The sequence below is a fragment of the Palaemon carinicauda genome, chromosome 6, assembly GCF_036898095.1.
Source record: "Palaemon carinicauda isolate YSFRI2023 chromosome 6, ASM3689809v2, whole genome shotgun sequence".
Lineage (NCBI taxonomy): Eukaryota > Metazoa > Arthropoda > Malacostraca > Decapoda > Palaemonidae > Palaemon > Palaemon carinicauda.
In genome coordinates this window covers 4,332,761-4,352,662 of record NC_090730.1, presented here as the reverse complement: position 1 = coordinate 4,352,662, position 19,902 = coordinate 4,332,761, and the positions used below count along the sequence as shown (strand labels likewise).

The window sequence follows — 19,902 nt, the reverse complement described above, 5'->3', positions numbered from 1 at the left end:
GATAGCCATGGCGTCCTGATGGAAGGTTCCTTTTTGGTAGCTTCCTTGGGTATAAGACTACTAAGATATTCCCAGAGAATTTAACCACAGGTTATCACAGAATTCTAACTTCTGGAGCGAGTATCTCAAAGGTTTCCCCTTAAGACATCGTAATACAACAGGGGACGCGCATGTCTGAACGCGCCACATAGCTATCTTCACCCCGAACAGAGTTAATGCTTCGGTGTGTAAGGACTGAGAATAGCTGGGAGCCGTTCCACAGCTAATCTCACTCGTGGCTACTACTGATACTCGAGACGTAAACAAACGGACGCCATTGCTCTAATGACGTCACGCCCGTCTTCATCCTGAAGCCAGTTGCTGCCCATCACCATGATACAGTAGCACAGGGTGGGAACAAAACTGGACGAAGTAGTAGGGAGGGTCCATCAGGACGCCATGGCTATCTCACCCAAAAATAGATTTTTCGCTTCGCTCAAAATCCGTTTTTTGGGCTCAAGCCATGGCGTCCTGATGGAAGAGTACCAGAGAATCAATGTATCGTGGTAGATTTTCCCCCAGTATTAAGTGCCTAGGCATTGACAAAACAGCAAAGTAATCTTAGATAAAGAACCATAGGAACGAAGTATCCTGCCCCCCTTGGCAGTGAAGTTCCCATGGGCTATGCCGACGTCAAAGTGGTATTGAAGGGCTATTCATCCTGAGAGAAGAACTTGAAGAACTTAGAGATGAAGCGGAATGTTTGGTATTTGTATAGGAACATTCTGAAATTAGACCAGTGGTGGTTGGGCACTGTGTATAGAGTTCATCTCTTGGTTATCAGAAGTAAGTATTCGTGTAGGAACCTTACTTAGTCAGGGTGAATATAATTTAGGATTAAACATCTTAAATTCTTCATAACCATAAGAAAGGAGGAATAATAAAACTATGACAGGTATGTATTTCATAGTAAGTAGGAGCTGAAAGAGACGCATAAGTAATAAAATAGAAATTTTATTTCACAATGCAGAAATTAAATAATTTACAGCAAAAGTAAAGTTCATTTACAGTAATAATAATGTACATAGAAATAAAGGCTTGCTCTTGAATCTGAAAAGGAATTTCAGGATATTAGTAGGTACTCGTTCTCGAGGAACGCAAGTCTTTAAATAACACACCATGCTCAAGGCATGCGGCACTTGTGTGACACTATGACATTTCACCTGGGATAAGAACAGTTATAAAAGCACTAAGTGTTTTTAGACATCACTATGAATCGCTCGAGGGTCAACATAGGCACCCGAAGAGTTAGAGTCCCAAGTAACTCACTGTTCTACGCAGAGTTAGGTGCAGGTTTCATAACACTACCTGCGGCTACCACAAAATGTTTGACTTCGTGCACTTGTTTCGCATAATGTTTAAAGAAAACTCGCGAGGACTTCCAGCCCGTGAAGTTTTTAAGGCTTTCAAAGTCCATGCTCTGAAAGAAATTCAGAGAAGATGCCACTTTTCTAGGATCATGACCAGCGGGTGTACTGTTCAGATCCGCTCTGCGAATGAAGTAGGTGATTTTCGCTCTTAATTGTTTCAGTGACAGGTCGCTGCCCGATGTTTCTCCTTTGAAGAGTTGGCCTCCACCAAAGTTCGAAGTTCTGCGAAGATAGACCTTGAGGCTCTCTACTGGACATAGAGAGACATCCTCCTTCAGGGGGCATATTCTCCAAGGGCCCCATCTTTTGGTGGGTAATTCATTTTTAGCGAGAAACGTCGGATCAGGGGAGAGGGTCACTTCTCCTGAATCGGTAAACAGGATGTGTCCTTCTTCTCTTGATAATGCCACTATTTCGCTGACTCGAGCTCCCGAAGCGAGAGCAAATAAAAATATAACTTTCTGAGTCAGATCCTTGAGGGGGCATGAATCATTGTCCAGGTTGGAGGCGAAATGGAGTACCTTGTCTAGTGACCAGGAGATCGGTTTCGGAGGGGGTGCTGGACGTAGGCGAGCACATGCTTTTGGTAGTTTGTTGAAGATGTCGTTGGACAGATCAATTTGGAAAGCATATAGAATTGGTCTAGCCAAGGCCGATTTGCAGGTTGAAATCGTATTGGCTGCTAATCCTTGTCCATGAAGGTGAATGAAGAAGGACATACAGAAATCAATTGTGATTTCTTTAGGATTTTTTGCCTTGACAAAGGAGACCCATTTCCTCCAGGATGATTCATATTGCCGTCTCGTGGATTCGGTCTTGTATTCCTCTAGGAAGTCTAGACTTTTCTTCGAGATCCCAAACCTCTTCTTTGCGGCAAGGGAGAGAAAATCATGAGATGAAGGTCCTTGATTTTCGATGATGAAGCGAAGACAGTCGACTTCTGTACTTGTTGAGAGAGAACTGGGCCCGGGAGAGGGATCAGCTTGGGCTGCAGCTCCAGGACCAGGGGGTACCAGTTGCTCCGGGGCCACTTGGGAGCCACTAGGGCCGCTGTCCCTTTGAAGGTTCTCAGTTTGGAGAGGACTTTCAACAGAAGGTTGGTGGGAGGGAACAGGTAGATCTTGGACCACCTGTTCCAGTCCAGTGACATGGCGTCCACTGCTTCTGCTTTGGGGTCCTCGTACGGGGCTACGTACAGAGGAAGTTGATTGTTGTCGCTCGTTGCAAAGAGATCTATCTGAAGTTCTGGGACTTGGTGAGAGATGAAGGAGAACGATCTTGCGTCTAGAGACCATTCCGACTCTATCGGGTTTGTCCGAGATAGAGCATCCGCTGTCACATTGCGGAATCCTTGTAGGTGAACTGCAGACAGGTGCCACTTCTTCTTCTCCGCCAGACGGAAGATTGGGAGAAGCACCTGATTTATCTGGGGCGATCTTGAGCCTTGGCGATTGAGACAACGAACTACCACCGAGTTGTCTAGGGTTAGACGGATGTGGATCGAGGGCGGCGGGGATAACTTCTTCAGAGTTAGAAGGACCGCCATGGCCTCCAAGATGTTTATGTGGAACGTCTTGAATAGTGGAGACCAGGTACCTTGAACCTGTTTCTGGTGGGAGTGGCCTCCCCAACCCTCCAGTGAGGCATCCGTGTGGATGTTGAGTGATGGAGGAGGGTGTTGGAGAGGAATGGACCTTTTCAGGGCCTTTTCTTCCGACCACGGCTTTAGGAGGCGTCGTAGTCTGTTTGGAAGCCGTCTCTTGAGGTCTCTTCGAGCGATGGATGCCGAGCGTCTCCAGACTCCCGCGGCATCCTTTAGCTGTGCACGAAGCACTGGGTTTGTCACTGAGGCGAATTGTAGAGAGCCTAGAACTCGTTCCTGCTGTCGTCTTGAAATGCGTTTGGATTTCAGTAGTCGCTTGACAGACCCTGCTATTTCCTTCCTTTTCTTCTGGGGGATGGAAAGGCGGTGTGACTGAAGATTCCAGTGGATTCCCAACCACTGAAACTTCTGAGCTGGAGAGAGGCGAGATTTTTTCTCGTTGATCTTGAATCCCAGGTGTTCTAGGTACTGGGTAACTTCGTTGCAAGACTTTGCACACTCTTCGGGCGATGGAGCCCAGACTAGCCAGTCGTCGAGGTAGGCCATCACCTGGACGTTTCTTAGGCGGAGCTGTTGTACTATGGTATCCGCCAGTTTTGTGAAGATCCGAGGGGCCACATTGAGGCCGAAGGGCATGGCCCGGAAGGCGTAGCTTTTCCTTTGGAGTCGAAATCCTAGGTAGGAGGAAGCGTGATGGTTCATTGGAATGTGCCAGTAGGCATCCGCCAGGTCTATAGAGACCGTGTAGGAACCATGAGGCAGAAGGGTCCTTATTTGTTGAAGCGTCAGCATCTTGAATTTGTTGTTCTCTATGAACTTGTTGAGGGGGGATAAGTCCAGAATGACTCTGAGTTTGTCTGAGTCCTTCTTGGGAACACAAAACAGTCTCCCTTGGAACCTGGTGGACTTTACCTTCCTTATCACCTTCTTGTTCAAGAGGTCTAGAACATATTCTTCCAGAAGGGGGGTTGATTGCTGGAAGAACTGCTGGAAGATTGGGGGTGGTTGCGTCCAACTCCAGCCTAGACCGTTCTTGATGATGCTGTGTGCCCAGGGATCGAAGGTCCAACGATCCTGGAATTGGCGGAGTCTTCCTCCCACCGGAAGCACTTCATTGCTTCTGGTGTCCCGAGGACTTGCTGCCTCGGCCGCTAGCTCCCTTTCCTCCTCTACCTCTGGAGGGACGGCGAGATGCGTCTTTGCTTGCACCCCTGAATGAGCCTCTACCTTTGGCATGAAAGGTAGTTGATGGTTGCTCAAAGGCAGGGGTGAAGACCGGTGACTGTGACAACACCGGTTGGGGGACCAATTGAAAGGTCTGTTGTGGTTGGGTAACCACTTGGGAGGTAGCGGGTCCCGGAAACTGACGTCTTTGCTGACGTTGCTGGGGTTTTGACTTCTGAGGTTTCCTCTTAGGCTGAGGTCCGTCGTCCTGAGAGGGTTTCCTTTTCCTGGACATGCCCCACTTGTGGAGAAGGTTCCTATTCTCCGTGGCGGCTCTGTCAGTTATTTCCTTCACAAGGTCAGAAGGAAACAGGTGCTTTCCCCAGATGTTGGAGGAAATCAGCCTCCGGGGTTCGTGTTTCACGGTGGCACCGGCAAACACAAATTCACGACAGGCTCTTCGAGCCTTTATGAAGTGATACAAGTCCTTCATTACCGTTAGTAAGTGGGATTTGGAGAGTACCATGTAGTGATCTGGTACTCTAGTGTCACAGGCCATAACTTCCAGTTGGACTTGATGAGAAAGAGATGCCGCAAGCCTCTCCTTCGTGTCTTGTTCCCGGCGAAGGAGGTGATCGTTGAGCTTAGGGAGGTCTTCATTAAACTGACGTCCGGCGACGTCAGGATCGAGCCTTCCCACGACGAAAGTATGCTGAACATCTTTCCAGTGTCGAGCGTCAGGGGGGGTCACGATGGAGAAGGGTCTGCACTCCTCCAGTGCAGGGCAGGGTTTCCCTTCTTCCGCCGCTTTAAGGCATGCAGCTAAGGCCTTTTCCAAGAATGGAAGAACCGCAGTATCAGGTGCAACGTAAGTAGGGTGCTTCTTGCTCAATGCCGGAAGCTTAGAGCAGGTAAAGCCTCTACTCTTGAATGCGGAGGCTAGCATAGCCTGGGCCTTTGCGAGATCGAACACTATCTCTTCCTTAGGTTCGGTCTCTTCCTTCGAGGCAGGTTCGGAACGAAGCCGGACGTAACAGTCCGGGTAGGCCTCAAAGCTTGGGAAGAACTCCACATCTTCCAAAGGGACCGTGCCGATCTTATCACTGACAAAGATCCTGCCGGTCGCAATAACCATATGCTCTGCATACCTCCACGGGTTGGCATGAGAGCAAGCGGGGAGATCCTTGACCGAAATCTTCTTCGGCTCCCTGGATCCTATCATCGACCTGATGGACTCCTGGTTCTCCTTCAGCCTGTCGTCCATGACGGCTCTAATCAGCCGGATCAGTTCTTGAGTAGAAGAAGAAGGATCCGGAGTCGAGGAGGTAGACGGAATAGACATTTCCGTCGGTGTAGGAGTAGGAGGGGGGATGGACGAGGGAGCAGCTCCTAGCTCCGACTCGGTGTACTCCACCTTGTCTTCGTCATCTTCGGCTCCTTGAGCCATAAGCGTCTTCTCCGTGTCTTCCGAGACGTCCGAAATCTGTTCGTCATCTTCGGAATCCAAACGACACTCGTGCATGGACTGAGCCATGACCACATCAGGTTCCACCGTAATTTGGACAGTGGGGATCACATCTTTGGGTACCACTGAGTCAGGGGAGGCCTTAGGGAACAATAGTGACCTCAGTTCTTCGGTGGCCAGGTACGGTCCGGTAGCATTTTTCTGGAAGCCACGCACCCACTTGCGCAGCTTTTCACGAGAAATGTCTCTAACCTCCGCTGAAGGAGGGTTATGGAAGGCCTCAACTAGGTGAGCCTGGCAGACCGTACAATCCAGTGGATTCCAAAACTTCAAATCCCCTTTCTTGTCTGCACAAGGGGCGTGAGTCCTGCAAGCCGTATGCCCGTAAAACTGCGGGCGTTTCACAGCGCAGAAGGCGAAATCACACTTCATCTGCTCCTCCTGTGGAAGAAAGAGAAAATGAGTATGGGGGAGTCATAAGAATGGCTCTTAAACTAAGTTAATATTAATCATTAATTTTAACTTAAGAAGGTGTGATGCATAGAGAATGAAAATAGTAAAGGAGAACACGCTCCATGCATCTCGCCCGGCTGGTTACCATAAGCTTGGTCCCTGGATAATCCGAGTGACCGAGGGCACTGGATATAGTTTCCTAGAATTCCAAGTATTTTTGGAATTCCATGGAAAATTCCAAGGACAAGATTGGGACCGAATTCATTCGGTTCCCAGTTAAGGGCCAGAAGGCCTCATTTAAAAGGTAACTGCTTCTGGCAACCAGCCGTGCTAAGATGCACATAGCATGCTGGAATTAGAAGAATGCAAAGAGACAGCATGATCACTAATAGAGCAGTACTAGGTACTGATCTTAATAGCAGAAGCAGCTTATCTGTTTGCGATATAGGGCTATCATAGTCTTATGATAGCTACAGTAAGGGGGTGCAAGTATTCTTGACGCCTCCGGGGCATCCGGCAAGCCGCCGGCATGCCGGAGCTCGCTCCAGCATAGATTCTGGCATTAGGACAGACAATGTTCAAAGTCAGTCAAATACCAGGATGGCGGCCGCCGGCACAACGGCGGCACGCCGGCAGGGAGCGGCGGCTCCGGCAGTCGGAGGATGCCAGGTTGGTGACTGGGATAAGGATGGTAAAGACTGTATCGGGTTGCCGGCAGTATATGCCGGCACTCCGGCGGTCGACCGGCAAGCGGACGACTAGTTAGGAGGAGGAGAGCCGCCGGTAGTAGCCGGCGGCAGCCGGCAGTCCCTCGGTACACGGGGGGCTGGCGGCAAGGTAAGGGAGAGTCACCAAATAGGAGGCAGGTATTGCCGACAGTAGAGGCGGCAAGAGACCGGCACCCGGATAGGGAGAGAGACAGGGGGGAGGGGGGAAGGGATGTAGGAAGTACCATCAGGATTCCAAACATCCCTCCCCCTCCCTGAGGGGGTGTACCCATGATAGAGGCAGGCTCTAACATCCATGAGCAGGGTCACTAGGGACCGGAAGCAAGGTAGCCCAAGGGAGGGCTAGGGTACACCCAAGGAGGGGGGGAGACTCCCATATGCAGAGCTATACTAGTAACTAACCTTATAGGACACTATGAAGGTATGTGTACCAGAGCGGACTGCACAAGGAAGCTCGGGTAGCCCTACTATTCCACCCTAAGGAGGAGTTGTAGGACAGGGGACAGATGGGTATAAACTAACCTAAGCATAGGCTAGGCTATACAAGAGATAGGTGGGGAGGGAGAAGAGAGAAGTCTTCCCAGGAAGGGTTTCTGTACCAGAGCGGCCACTAAGGAAAGGGAGGACACTCCCTAACCTAAGATCAGGCAGATCAGCTAAAACGGTGCAAGAGTACAGTTTTAGCATGGAACAGAGAAACCTTCCTAACCTAACCTAGAGCAGGGCTAAAAGTCCTGAACTAGGAAAGGAAGAAGACATATCGCTATCGCAGGAAAGTCATAGACTATCCTAGCCATAGAGGTAGGCTAGCCTAACCTCACTCTCGGACGCAACCCTAAAGGGGGTTCATTCCTTTAGGGAGGACAGAGAGGCGATATATACTCTATTAGACAATTAATCCCTTTACTCAGAAAAGGAATCAAGGCTAAATAGAGGGAATGCCAAAGCAGGGGATGAAGGAAGCATATAGGGGTCCTAACATTAGGTTAGGCTAGAAAGAGTCACTGACTAGCCTATCCCCTATATGGTCCCTGAAGGCGAAAACATTTGCATCACTGTCAAAAGTATTGTAAAATAATGCCACTATCTTCATAACTTAGTCTAGGATCACTAATAAATCATGCATGAACACTTGTATGTAGGCTCCTGGCCTGGGGGCTATAGTAGCCGACTGGTATGAGGTCAATCGATGACCGATAAAAAGCGTCTAAACACGATATAAAAGTTCCTAGCTATGAAGACTAAATAAACTAATGTATTCGATTAGTATATAATGCCGGAAACGTTGTTGTGGCTAACTAAATAAGACATGCATAACAACAACGACGCCATAAAATGGCGGGTCCGGTAGAGGCACAGCTCTGCCACAAAACAGCAATTATCTCGAAAAGTAATATTTACTTTACGGCTAGAGCTTAATTAAACAATACTGGAACCTTGTACTCAACTTTCCAGAAGAAGGCGAGGCTGAAGGTAACGACATAGCGAAGATGCAAAACGATAAAGTTAACACAGGGAAAATCCGTCTAAGTAGGGCAGCTACTAAACAAAGGATGAAGACGGGCGTGACGTCATTAGAGCAATGGCGTCCGTTTGTTTACGTCTCGAGTATCAGTAGTAGCCACGAGTGAGATTAGCTGTGGAACGGCTCCCAGCTATTCTCAGTCCTTACACACCGAAGCATTAACTCTGTTCGGGGTGAAGATAGCTATGTGGCGCGTTCAGACATGCGCGTCCCCTGTTGTATTACGATGTCTTAAGGGGAAACCTTTGAGATACTCGCTCCAGAAGTTAGAATTCTGTGATAACCTGTGGTTAAATTCTCTGGGAATATCTTAGTAGTCTTATACCCAAGGAAGCTACCAAAAAGGAACCTTCCATCAGGACGCCATGGCTTGAGCCCAAAAATACTTTTAGTAGAATGGATTAAATCTAGACACAGTTTGAAGCAATATTTTTAAATTCTTCTTTTTATTGTTGAAACATTTGAAATACAATTAAATAATGCTCTTCTGCATATGAAAATAGTTTAAGATATATTTAATACTTCTATTAATTTTAGGGTCGCCCAGGTGAACGTGGACTAATTGGACCCAAGGGTGAGCAAGGTGCACCTGGCATAAATGGAGTTCCTGGTCCCCCCGGATTCATAGGTCTTCCTGGAGATAAGGGACCGAGAGGTAGGTGTGTGTGAGAGATTTAGAGAAAATTTATGAGTTGTTCCTCTTTCTAGATGGAGAAGGAAAAATGAGGTGAAAGAGAAAGGAATAGAGAGATGGAATATAATCCAAGCTTTTTGCCGGAAAGTACCTTTAAAGGTAAAAGAGATGGAGGCAGGCTACATATGATCCCTCTTATTAGTTGAAAAAATGTATCTTTGATGAGAGGAGAAAAATGATGATAATAAGAGAGTAACTAAACATGACTTCACCTTTTTAAATTGGAAATAATTGTGAATGTATTTGATAAAGAATTAGCCTCTAATATTTTCATGAGGAAGCAACTAGATTCAATTATGGTGAATGTGGCCTTTTTCTATTCACATACTTTTCTCAACACTTATCAAGGGACACCATGCTCTCCTTTCTTTTACTGTATAAATGAATACATGCAGATTAATAATCTTTCTTATTACATGAAGAATTACGTAAAGTTATTTATTTTTAGAAATACATTTATGTTTGTGATATATTACCCAAAATATTTTCTTGACAGGTGACAAGGGCGAACCTGGTGTTGGGGAACCAGGCCCTCCTGGAAGCCCTGGGGGACTCACGCCACACGATAGACGAGTGATCATCGACCAGGTACAGTTATGAAGTATTGCTCGTGTGGAAACAGCATTCATACATCCAGTAATGTAGGGATTTGTGAAACAATGAATGAGATAAGGAAAGGGATGGATTGTTAGAGCCACTGAGGCAGAAGTTAGGTTAAAGGATGGTGTATGTAAACCAATGAAATATAAAGAGGAATGGATCAAGAATTTGTTAGCAAATGAGTGAAGATATTGTAGACATCTGTGTTTGTGTCAAACCACAAAGAAGTAAATTAGAATGAAATTTAATTGGTAGTTTTACTTTGGTCAGTACTGTGAAGTATCTTTTTGTGGCATTTCATTTTATGATTTAGCATATATTTATTATCATCGCGTGTCAACTCATGATTTTTACACGGATACAAATCCACAACTACAGTGAACCCTCGCTACCTCGCGGTTCGACCATCGCGGATTCACCACTTCGCGGATTTTTTTCATAACCCATTTATATATACTTATTGGTAATAACAAAATCAACATACTGTACTGAATAATCAATATAATCGATGCAAAAACTAACCTATACACAGATGTGTACAGTAAATGCGTTTGTTTCTTCATTATGATCAGAGAAACGTAAACAAAACGTTGGTTGCCATTTTGTGTCGTGCTTTTTGGCGTGTGTAGGAAACGCATGATATAAAATCGCCTTTAATATTTGTGCCTGTTTTAGTTTAGGGTACTGTAGTACATGCATTAAGTGTTCTGTACATTAAAGGGTAGTTTGTTAACAGTACTACATACAAGGGAAGGTTTTAAAAGTCTGAATATACATGTTAAATAAATAGGTAAATACAGTGAACCCTCGCTACTTTGCGGTTCGACCATCGCGGATTCACCACTTCGCGGATTTTTTTCATAACCCATGTATATACATATATCGCGGATTTTCCGGAAATATCGAAAATACCGCGATGTGACCGATGGTGCGAGATTGGAGAAAGTAAGGAAAATTGAATCATGATCGATTTTCAATATAAATGAAACTTTGAGGAGCAACAAAGATATCATTTGTTAGAGAGATAGAGAGAGGTAAGGAATGGGAGGTTGTGAAAAGTAGCCCACAGAGAGAGAGAGAGAGGTAGAGAGAGAGGTAAGGAATGGGAGGTAGTGAAAAGTAGCCCACAGAGAGAGAGAGAGGTAGAGAGAGAGAGAGAGAGGTAGAGAGAGAGAGAGAGAGAGATAGAGGGGGGTTTAAATGTAATAAACAAAAAAATTTGATAGGTTATAACACATTGGTGCTTATGTAATATCAACTGTATACTGTAGACGGTTTGAATAAGTTAAGAAATGGTATAAACGATACTTTGTTAGTGTATTCGTACACACTCAAGAGCGGCAGCTAGATGACAGCTGATCTAATCACAGCCAAAAGTAAAACAAAAAGAAGTCAACAATACTCGATTTTTAAAACACACCCGAAATTTAAAAACAAAAGTACACGCTTTCTTAATGTGCAATTAACTATTTAAAGAGTGGCAATTTTCTAGAATAAAATGATATTTCCCAAAAAATAGTGGTTTGCTGATGAAATCGGATGCCGTATTTTTAGCTATGATTGAAATGGATGTAGACTCGGCCTAATTTTTTTGTTTCTTATTTAATTGACACTAAGAAAACTAATTTTAGTTTCTTCATCTAAATGTAAGTATTGTATAACACGAAGAGAGAGAGAGAGAGAGAGAGAGAGAGAGAGAGAGAGAGAGAGAGAGAGAGAGAGAGAGAGAGAGAGAGAGAGAGAGAGATGAATCAGCTGTTGTAATCAAATGGCGTGTTTTTGTTTCGTGAGAATTTCATTGCCACGACTATAACAACAACATACTGTACTGAACTTTACAGTATTATACAGACTACTGTAATATGATAAAGTAAAATATTTGTAATCTATTTTATATGAAATGGGGCTATTTTTTTTTTGTTTAAAATTTACATTTACGTATGTAAAACAACTCTCTCTCTCTCTCTCTCTCTCTCTCTCTCTCTCTCTCTCTCTCTCTCTCTCTCTCTCTCTCTCTCTCTCTCGTAGATTGTTTTCCTGCTTTGCTACGTATGTATGATTTTATATAGATACGGTAAATAATATTTGTAATAACATATTTTATAAAAGCTTTTACTGTAATATTATTTATCACTTTCATCATGCGCGTTAAATTCTTTAGTTTGTTTACTGAGCGTACTTTATGACGCCGTCGTTTCAGGCGGCGTCATAAAGAAAAAAATTTCATTTGGAAGTCCTAAGAAAAATTAAGTAAAACATTAGTAATAACCAAATCAACATACTGTACTGAATAATCAATATAATGAATGCAAAAGCTAACCTATACACAGATGTGTAAATGCGTTTGTTTCTTCATTATGATCAGAGATAAACATAAACAAAACATTGGTTGCCATTTTTTATCGTGCTATTTGGCGTGTTTAGGAAACGCATGATATAAAATCGCCTTTAATATTTGTGCCTGTTTTAGTTTAGGGTACTGTAGTACATGCATTAAGTGTTCTGTACATTAAAGGGTAGTTTGTTAACAGTACTACGTACAAGGGAAGGTTTTAAAAGTCTGAATATATATGTTAAATAAATAGGTAAATATGGTGTCACTACTTCGCGGATTTTCACCTATCGCGGCCGGGTCTGGAACCTATCTACCGCGATAAACGAGGGTTCACTGTATGGTGTCACTACTTCGCGGATTTTCACCTATCGCGGCCGGGTCTGGAACCTATCTACCGCGATAAACGAGGGTTCACTGTATGGTGTCACTACTTCGCGGATTTTCACCTATCGCGGCCGGGTCTGGAACCTATCTACCGCGATAAACGAGGGTTCACTGTATATTATGAATGTGATCCTTTGTGAGATTATTGCTAGATTATCCCTCACTGCCAGCATCTGTCAAATTATGTAAGACGTTCATAGTTTATGAAAAATTCCATTTTTTTAGAGTAAGATTACTGTATCTTTTATACTCAAATCTCCTATGGTCTTTGTAGTTTACACAACTGCAAAGACCGTGAGTGATTAATTGTATTAATTTAATGCCTTTAATTTGTATAATCTATTCCAGCTCATCAACACACTCGAGAGTAAGACGGCTGACCCTGACGGAAACTTTGGAACTGGCGGTATAAATCTCTATGACAACTCTGGAGGAGTCCCTTGGGTGACAGGTGAGAAATCCTGAAGGTTCTATTTTTATTTAATTCGGCCCATCCCTTTGACGAAGGAATTAACTAAATGGAAGACAACCTGTGAATAGTGGATTTCACGCGCCTTTTCTTTATACACGACACCCAAAAGGTGCTCGCGCGAGGGTTGTAACCTCAGCATTCCATGCTTTTATCTTTCTCTGGTATAATTGGAAGGTTTTATCAGAAAAGATATATAAGAAAGACTCTTTTCACCGTGCGCCACAGGTCTCTCCCCAGAAATAGATTTTTCCTTCGTCAAAATCCCTTTTTTGTTGCTGATTAATTTTTTTCTCTTTGCTTAATTTCTCTATTTTTCTTTATAAAGTTTTTTGCTTTTTCTTAGTTTCAACTCTAGATTACTGTATAACATTGTTTTTATTGTTCATTTTCCCTCCTCATATCGTAATTTTTTCCATCATTCAGGTTTTCCCCTTAGCTTGTCTATCACTTCACCAACTGACTTCATCTCATTCTCTACATTCACTATTTTCTCATAATGCTGATCTTTGTCATCGTTCCTCTTGTTCACCATCCCCTTTTGAGTGCTCCTAGATTTTATTCAAATTTTCATATACAGTATTTCTTTCTTGCATATTATTTATGTGCTTTCTCATCCTTCAATTTAATCAAGTTTTACTTTATCTTATTTCTATAACCTCTAATTCACTGCAATTTTAGAGCCTTCACATAACCTCACTCTGGACCTCTTATTACTCCCAGTTGCGCTGAAATATCTCTTATCTTTCATTCTTTCAATTAATTATCTTTGTTTTATCCTCTTTTTACTTAATTTTATTTCTTATATTTATCCTTCACTTTCTCACCAACACTTTCTTCTTTATCAGAAGTTATTTCCTTTTAACTCTAGTGGAGGTAATGTATGATGATGATTTCGTATAAGTATCTTGGAGTAAATAAAATGGGTGTAGGCAAAATGAGAGAATAGGAGAAGTAAGAAAGGTGGCAGGATGTGTGCAGAGGATTAGTAAGAGATTTGAGTTATCTTTGGGAGCTAAAGGGGAATGTATGAATGGATTCTTGAATTGTTGCCCTTTATTTATGGAAGTATAATACAGATATGCAAAATGCTCATGGTAGAAAAATAGTTGAAAGTATTTAGATTAGTTGTTTGCATGGTACATGTGGTTTAAGAAGTATTGATTGCCTGAGAAATTTGGAGATATTTATGAGATATAAAAAGCTTAGCATATATAGAGTTGCAAAATGGTTAGCATTGAAAAAGGATGGATCAAAATATTATGATCATGGAAAAAATATGGATGGCAGTAGGTTAATTTAGAAGTGATAGGACCTAGAAGAGAGGTACACTTAAAAAGGGATGGGTAAATAGTGAGAAAGATGTATTTGAAAGGAAGGGTAGTGATATTCAGAAAGTGCAAGAGTGCTGGCAAGAAATTGCTTAATGGCAAAGTGTACAGGTTGCTTATTCTTTAAAAAACACATAACATGTTTTATCAATGCAATATGATGCAATGTTGCACTCAATACACGTAACATATGAGGTAATACAGTACATTATTACAATAATACATAACAGAGAATACCCCCAGAGAGTTAAGGACAATGACTACGGAATTAGGTTAGAAGAAATTATTACAGTTCGAGCACATTCCATTGAGTCCTCCGATTTTATGAACAAGACACCATCCTCAGTCCACTCAACATCATCAGCATCATATAAAGGAGTACCACTTCCTCCTCTACATCCTTACCAATGCTGCAGATAGGCATCCACCCTTCAATGAAGGAGTGGACAAGTGAGGGGAATTTTGGTTTCTGTACAAGATAGCAACACACAAGCAATAATATATTTGCCATGTTACTAAACAAGTATTAAATACAGTAAAACAGTAGGATGTGACACAGTTCTGACAGAATGTATTCTGTTGGGTAAATTCTCTGTTGGTTTTTCTTAGTCTTTAGTTAGTGTTATGGAGTCCTTTTATTCTGTATTATGCTGTACTATAATTTGCGTTCCAAGGATCGCTGATGGTTTTTCTATCCATTGTTTTTCTTGATGACTATTATTACTATTCAATTAGTTCCTAAACTTTTTACCTCTCTGTTACTTTTTTCCAAGGGCCGTCATCGCCACTATTTTTAGTTGTACCGTACTCAATTCCTGCTTTTTTTGTGAGTGAGATTTCACATGTTTTGGTTATTTCTGAATTTCTTTTTCAATCTAATTTTGACATTATTATGATGGCACATCATTGGCACACACAGACTATGATGATGAAGATTTCACTCTGGAGGGATCAGGACTGGTGGCCTACAAACCTTTCTATCCAAGTAAGTTCTCCATTGCTCAAGCCATAGGAAAAGAATTTTATCCAATTTCAATCGAGTCACGGATTTGAACGGGAGTGAGTTTTGTGTTACATCCAGACAAAACTGGAAGGTGGAAGTTTATTGCTGGTAATGACATGTATTAGAAAATTACCTAAGGCTGGTTTTATTTTGTTCTGTACTGTTTAAACTTGTAACCTAACATATTGTAGGTTGATGGGGCTACAGCATTATTGATTTTCATTGGATGAAGCATTATTTATAATTGTTTTGCTTAGTATTAGAATAAATTCCTCACTTTTACTGCCATCACATAAGTCTTTAAAAATATCAGCAACCTTTTTTTATATGAGTACAGTATATTAGAATATTGTATCTTGACATAGAAGCATTAATATTTAACAATATTATTGCATGTGATATGTTAAAAAGATTTCTATTTTATTACTACATTTATTGAATTTTTTTCAAATTTAAGTATAAATTTGGTCTCTTGACAAAATTGAAGGTAAATTAAAAGAGGACTCCATCTACCTTTACCTGAACTTGGAGTACTGTATTTCAATAGTCGAAAATCGGCCAAAATTTTCAAAAAAATTTTCAGCCCGAAAATCGGCCGAAATTCTCGAAGAAATTTTCGGAAAAATTTTCGGCCCGAAAATCGGCCAAAATTTTCGAAAAATTTTTTGGTTATACCTTTCATTTTGGTTCAATACTTCAGACTCCTCTTCTTTACAGAGGGTGGCTTGAGAGGATCTCCAGGTCCACCTGGGCCACCTGGCATACCTGGTATGGAAGGAACTCCTGGAAATCCTGGTATCCCAGGGCACCCAGGATTGCCTGGAAACAAAGGACCTCCGGGAGTAAAGGTAATGTGAAGTAAAGGGGTGATAAAATAATTAGATATTTTTCTTTTTTATTTCTCTTTGATCTTTTGTAAACTTTAGTATCATTGGTATTACCTTTACTCATTCAACTTTTCCTTTAATTATTCATCAAATTTTGATTGTTCTTCAAAATTTAATTTCAGTATTGTATTCAACATAGATAAGTAACTTGATAATATATAGATTCTTTTTCATAGTCTGCTGAACTGCATAAAAACTACGTTTGCTTTGACATTGGAAGATAAGGCATTGTATATGTGTCAAATTAAACAACATTAAAATTCATGAAACCTGTTAAATAAAGTAGATTAATATATGCGGAATTTGCCTTAAATGATGTATTGTACAATTGTATAATAAGTACTGAGCAAAAATTAGATGAAAATGTCCACTTGGCAGTTAAAAGTTCAAGAATAAGTTCATTTATACTGTACAGTACCAGTTTTTTTTATAGAATTACCTCTATAAATCATATCACCAAATGTGTCTTCACTACTACTTTTTGTTGTTTTCAGGGGTCAAAAGGTGAAAATGGATTACCAGGACTACCAGGTGAAATGGGACCGCAAGGCCCTCAGGGCTTGAAAGGAGACGTTGGTCCCAGGGGTCCTCCAGGCCCTATCACTACCATCATCCAACCTGATGGGACCAACATCACTGTCGTAAAGGTTAGCAATCTATAAGACACCAGACATTACATTAACTCTCCCTGAGACATCAATCGTTGAATAAAATTCAACTCACTCTGAGACATCAATCGTTGAAGCAAGTTAACTCTTTCTGAGATATCAATTGTTGAACCAAGTTAACTCTCTTTCTGAGACATTAATTGCTGAACTAAGGTATCTCTTTGAGACACCAATTGTTGAACAAAGTTAATCCTCCGAGATATCAATCGTTGAACCAAATTGACTCTTTCTGAGACATCAATCGTTGAACCAAGTTAACTTTCTGAGACATCAATCGTTGACCCAAGTTAACTTGCTGTGACATAAATTATTGAACCAAGTTAACTCTGAGACATTGCTCATGAAACAAAACCAAAACAGCTCAGCTATCTATGGGATATGATTTATTAAACCAAGATAAAATCTCTGAGGTTAATTATATTAATGAACATCTGCTTCAAAAATAGTCTAACTATCTCGTAATTGTCTGACATAAATAAGAATTGGGAGTCATATTTGCTTCAAAGTTGACATGTCATCAATAGTATTTTATGAAGGAGATGATTTTCTGAAATCTTATGATTTGTAGCAAAAATATACCTGGAATGTAAGTATTATTTTCTGTTTTATGACATACAGCACTAAGCTTAAGAAATGTAACTGAATTTTAAAAAGTTTTATAATGAGATTTTTGGTTATACAAGCATGTGTTAAAGAAATATTACCTAATATGCATAAATTCCTCCAAAATTTAACGCATCATGTTATAAAAAAGGTTGTCATTGTTCAGCTTGAGGTTTTACCTTAACAAGTGACATCTTACCTGCATCTAGAGCTTTGAGTTTGTTAGCTTTGTCTAACCGCATTAAAATCTCATGCTTTGAAGCAGCAAGCAGAGAATTTAAAAGAATTCTTATATGATCATGTCTCTCCTGCTTGCATCCTCTATCACAGGTGTTCGCACCCACTTTCTCTGTGGCTAGAACTTTGGATGACTTGATATAAAATTAATGCTAATTGTAACACTAAATACACACCCACCACAGTAGCTAGATTGTTGATTTAGAGGGGGTGTTTACATCTCTCTTGTCAGGGAAAGATGTGTTCGTAATTTCAGAGAACTTCTGAAATTCAGATTCTGGTGTTATATATTCATGCTATGTCAGATAGTCCTGAGACCATAAGGGGATACTGAAGTTTCCCAGAGATTTATGAGGATAGGAAATGGACTTTACTATTATATTGGTATTCCCAAATATCTTTGTTTTTCCTTACGTTGCTCCACCCCCACTCTATCTTTGTCTCTTTCTTTGTGTTTTCTATCCAGTCATTTTTAAAGACCATCAGCCTCACAGAAATTTGTTGCAAAATTCACTAAATTATTTACTGTATTTACAAATTGCCAATTTGGGATATGTCCTTCCCTACTTTTATTACTGTACTTACCCATCCAGCCTGTCCTTTGTATTAATTTGTCATCATGAAACTTTGGCAGGGCATTAACATGTTGCAGACATTTTCATTAGTTTGTTTTCATTTTGTTCTGAAATACAGTACTAAGAACAGGACAAATATTCAAATAAAAAATTGTACTCAGAAATTTGCTTAATAGACTACTGTACTGTGAAAAGATGTGGCAAGTATATTATGTGATTTATGTGTCCCATTACTTTTATATTCCACTTAAGGATATTTATTAGCATTTTATTGTCAGGATATCCATCATCCCTAGGTAACTTGAATGTCAAATATTTTTTAACATTAAAATATGGAAAAATTGTTTGCGTGACAAGCATCAATGAGAAATTTTGATACTATATGCCAAGTCATTAGGAATCAGAAATTTCAATTTCAGTTGCTAATTTATCAATACTACATCTTTTGAGACTAAGTGACCATTTATCCTTATCAGCCATCATTTCATGATTTCAAATTCCTTCTTCAGTTAGGTTAATGGTAAAAAGGACATCATAAAGACCTGAAAGGCTTTGTGCTAATAGATTGATTTAAATCTCCGAGACATGATTTTATATTTTACAAGTTTTGATGGTTCAACTCTTCCTTACAAATCACAAACATTCTTCATTTCAAGTAATTCAGCCTCTGAAATTACTTAATTTGATTGCATTTGTTTATTAGATTCTTATTTCATCCTCCTTTGCATCTGCCATGTTTATATAAGACAGTTTTAGTGTTGGGATAGCAGTGTTTTTTACTGTACAGTATTTATATTTTTTCATATAAAATCCCCAAAGACCCATTTATAAATCCAATTTTATGGTTCTCAAATTAACATGCAGAAATTTAAACCATACTAGGCATTCTACAGGAGTTTTTGATAAGTGATGTGATCTACATCCTTACTCATTGGAATAGATATTGCCTCATGGTAAATTACAATTTTCAATATTAATCTTACCCGATAATCATGTAGCTGTCAACTCTGTTGCCGACAGAAATCTACGGTCGGGATACGCCAGCGATCGCTATACAGGTGGGGGTGAACACCACAGCGCCATCTGTGGTCAGGTACTCTAGTACTTCTTGTCAACACCACCTCAATTTTTCCTCTGTCGTGCCTCCGGCTAGACCTACATGGATACGCTGTTGATTCTGGAGTTATTGCTCACGATTTGGTGATGTATTTGCTCTAGAGTTTAGCCTTCGCTATTCAGGAAGCTATATCATTAGCTTAGCAAGTTTTTGGAATTAATTTGATTTAATTTTTGATTTAATTTTGGTACGAAGAGAGTATGAACTCTCTTTCACTTTTAAATGGCCGACCCTTCCCTTAGACGGAAGTGTTAGTGTCGAAGAGAGTATAGACTCTCTTAATTTTGCTTAACAAAGTTATAGATTTATTTTGTATCTTTGATTAACTTCCTTTTATTATAAACTTATTAAAATTAATTTTTATATTTGTTTATATTCGACCTTTCCTAATAGTAGGCGGTCTTTTCTTGGAACCGAAGTTAATTAACTTTGAGCCCGTCATTTCGTTTTTACCTGTTAACATATTATGCTATTTTAATGTTTTTGAAAGAATTTCTTTGATAGTCTTGTACTGTTTTCAAAGTTGAACTAACGTTTTGTTTTGTCTCTGCAGTTGTTGACGTTCAGAACGTTCAACTTGCGCTCTATCGTTACGATAGAGAGAGAGTCTATCACGGTGTCACGTTGCAGTAAGAGTAAACCGATTCTAGCG

At 40.9% G+C, this 19,902-nt stretch overlaps 1 protein-coding gene across 1 annotated transcript in view; it reads left to right on the top strand.

Annotated features, from left to right (window-relative positions):
- The window catches only part of LOC137642344 (collagen alpha-1(XVIII) chain-like), a 137,844-nt gene that overhangs the window by 58,138 nt on the left and 59,804 nt on the right, over positions 1-19,902 (top strand). Inside the window, exons 9-14 of the mRNA XM_068374838.1 lie at positions 8,885-9,002; positions 9,538-9,629; positions 12,709-12,811; positions 15,080-15,145; positions 15,881-16,011; positions 16,545-16,697. Of these exons, the coding sequence (XP_068230939.1) occupies positions 8,885-9,002; positions 9,538-9,629; positions 12,709-12,811; positions 15,080-15,145; positions 15,881-16,011; positions 16,545-16,697 (663 nt within the window). The remainder of the gene's footprint in view (positions 1-8,884; positions 9,003-9,537; positions 9,630-12,708; positions 12,812-15,079; positions 15,146-15,880; positions 16,012-16,544; positions 16,698-19,902) is intronic.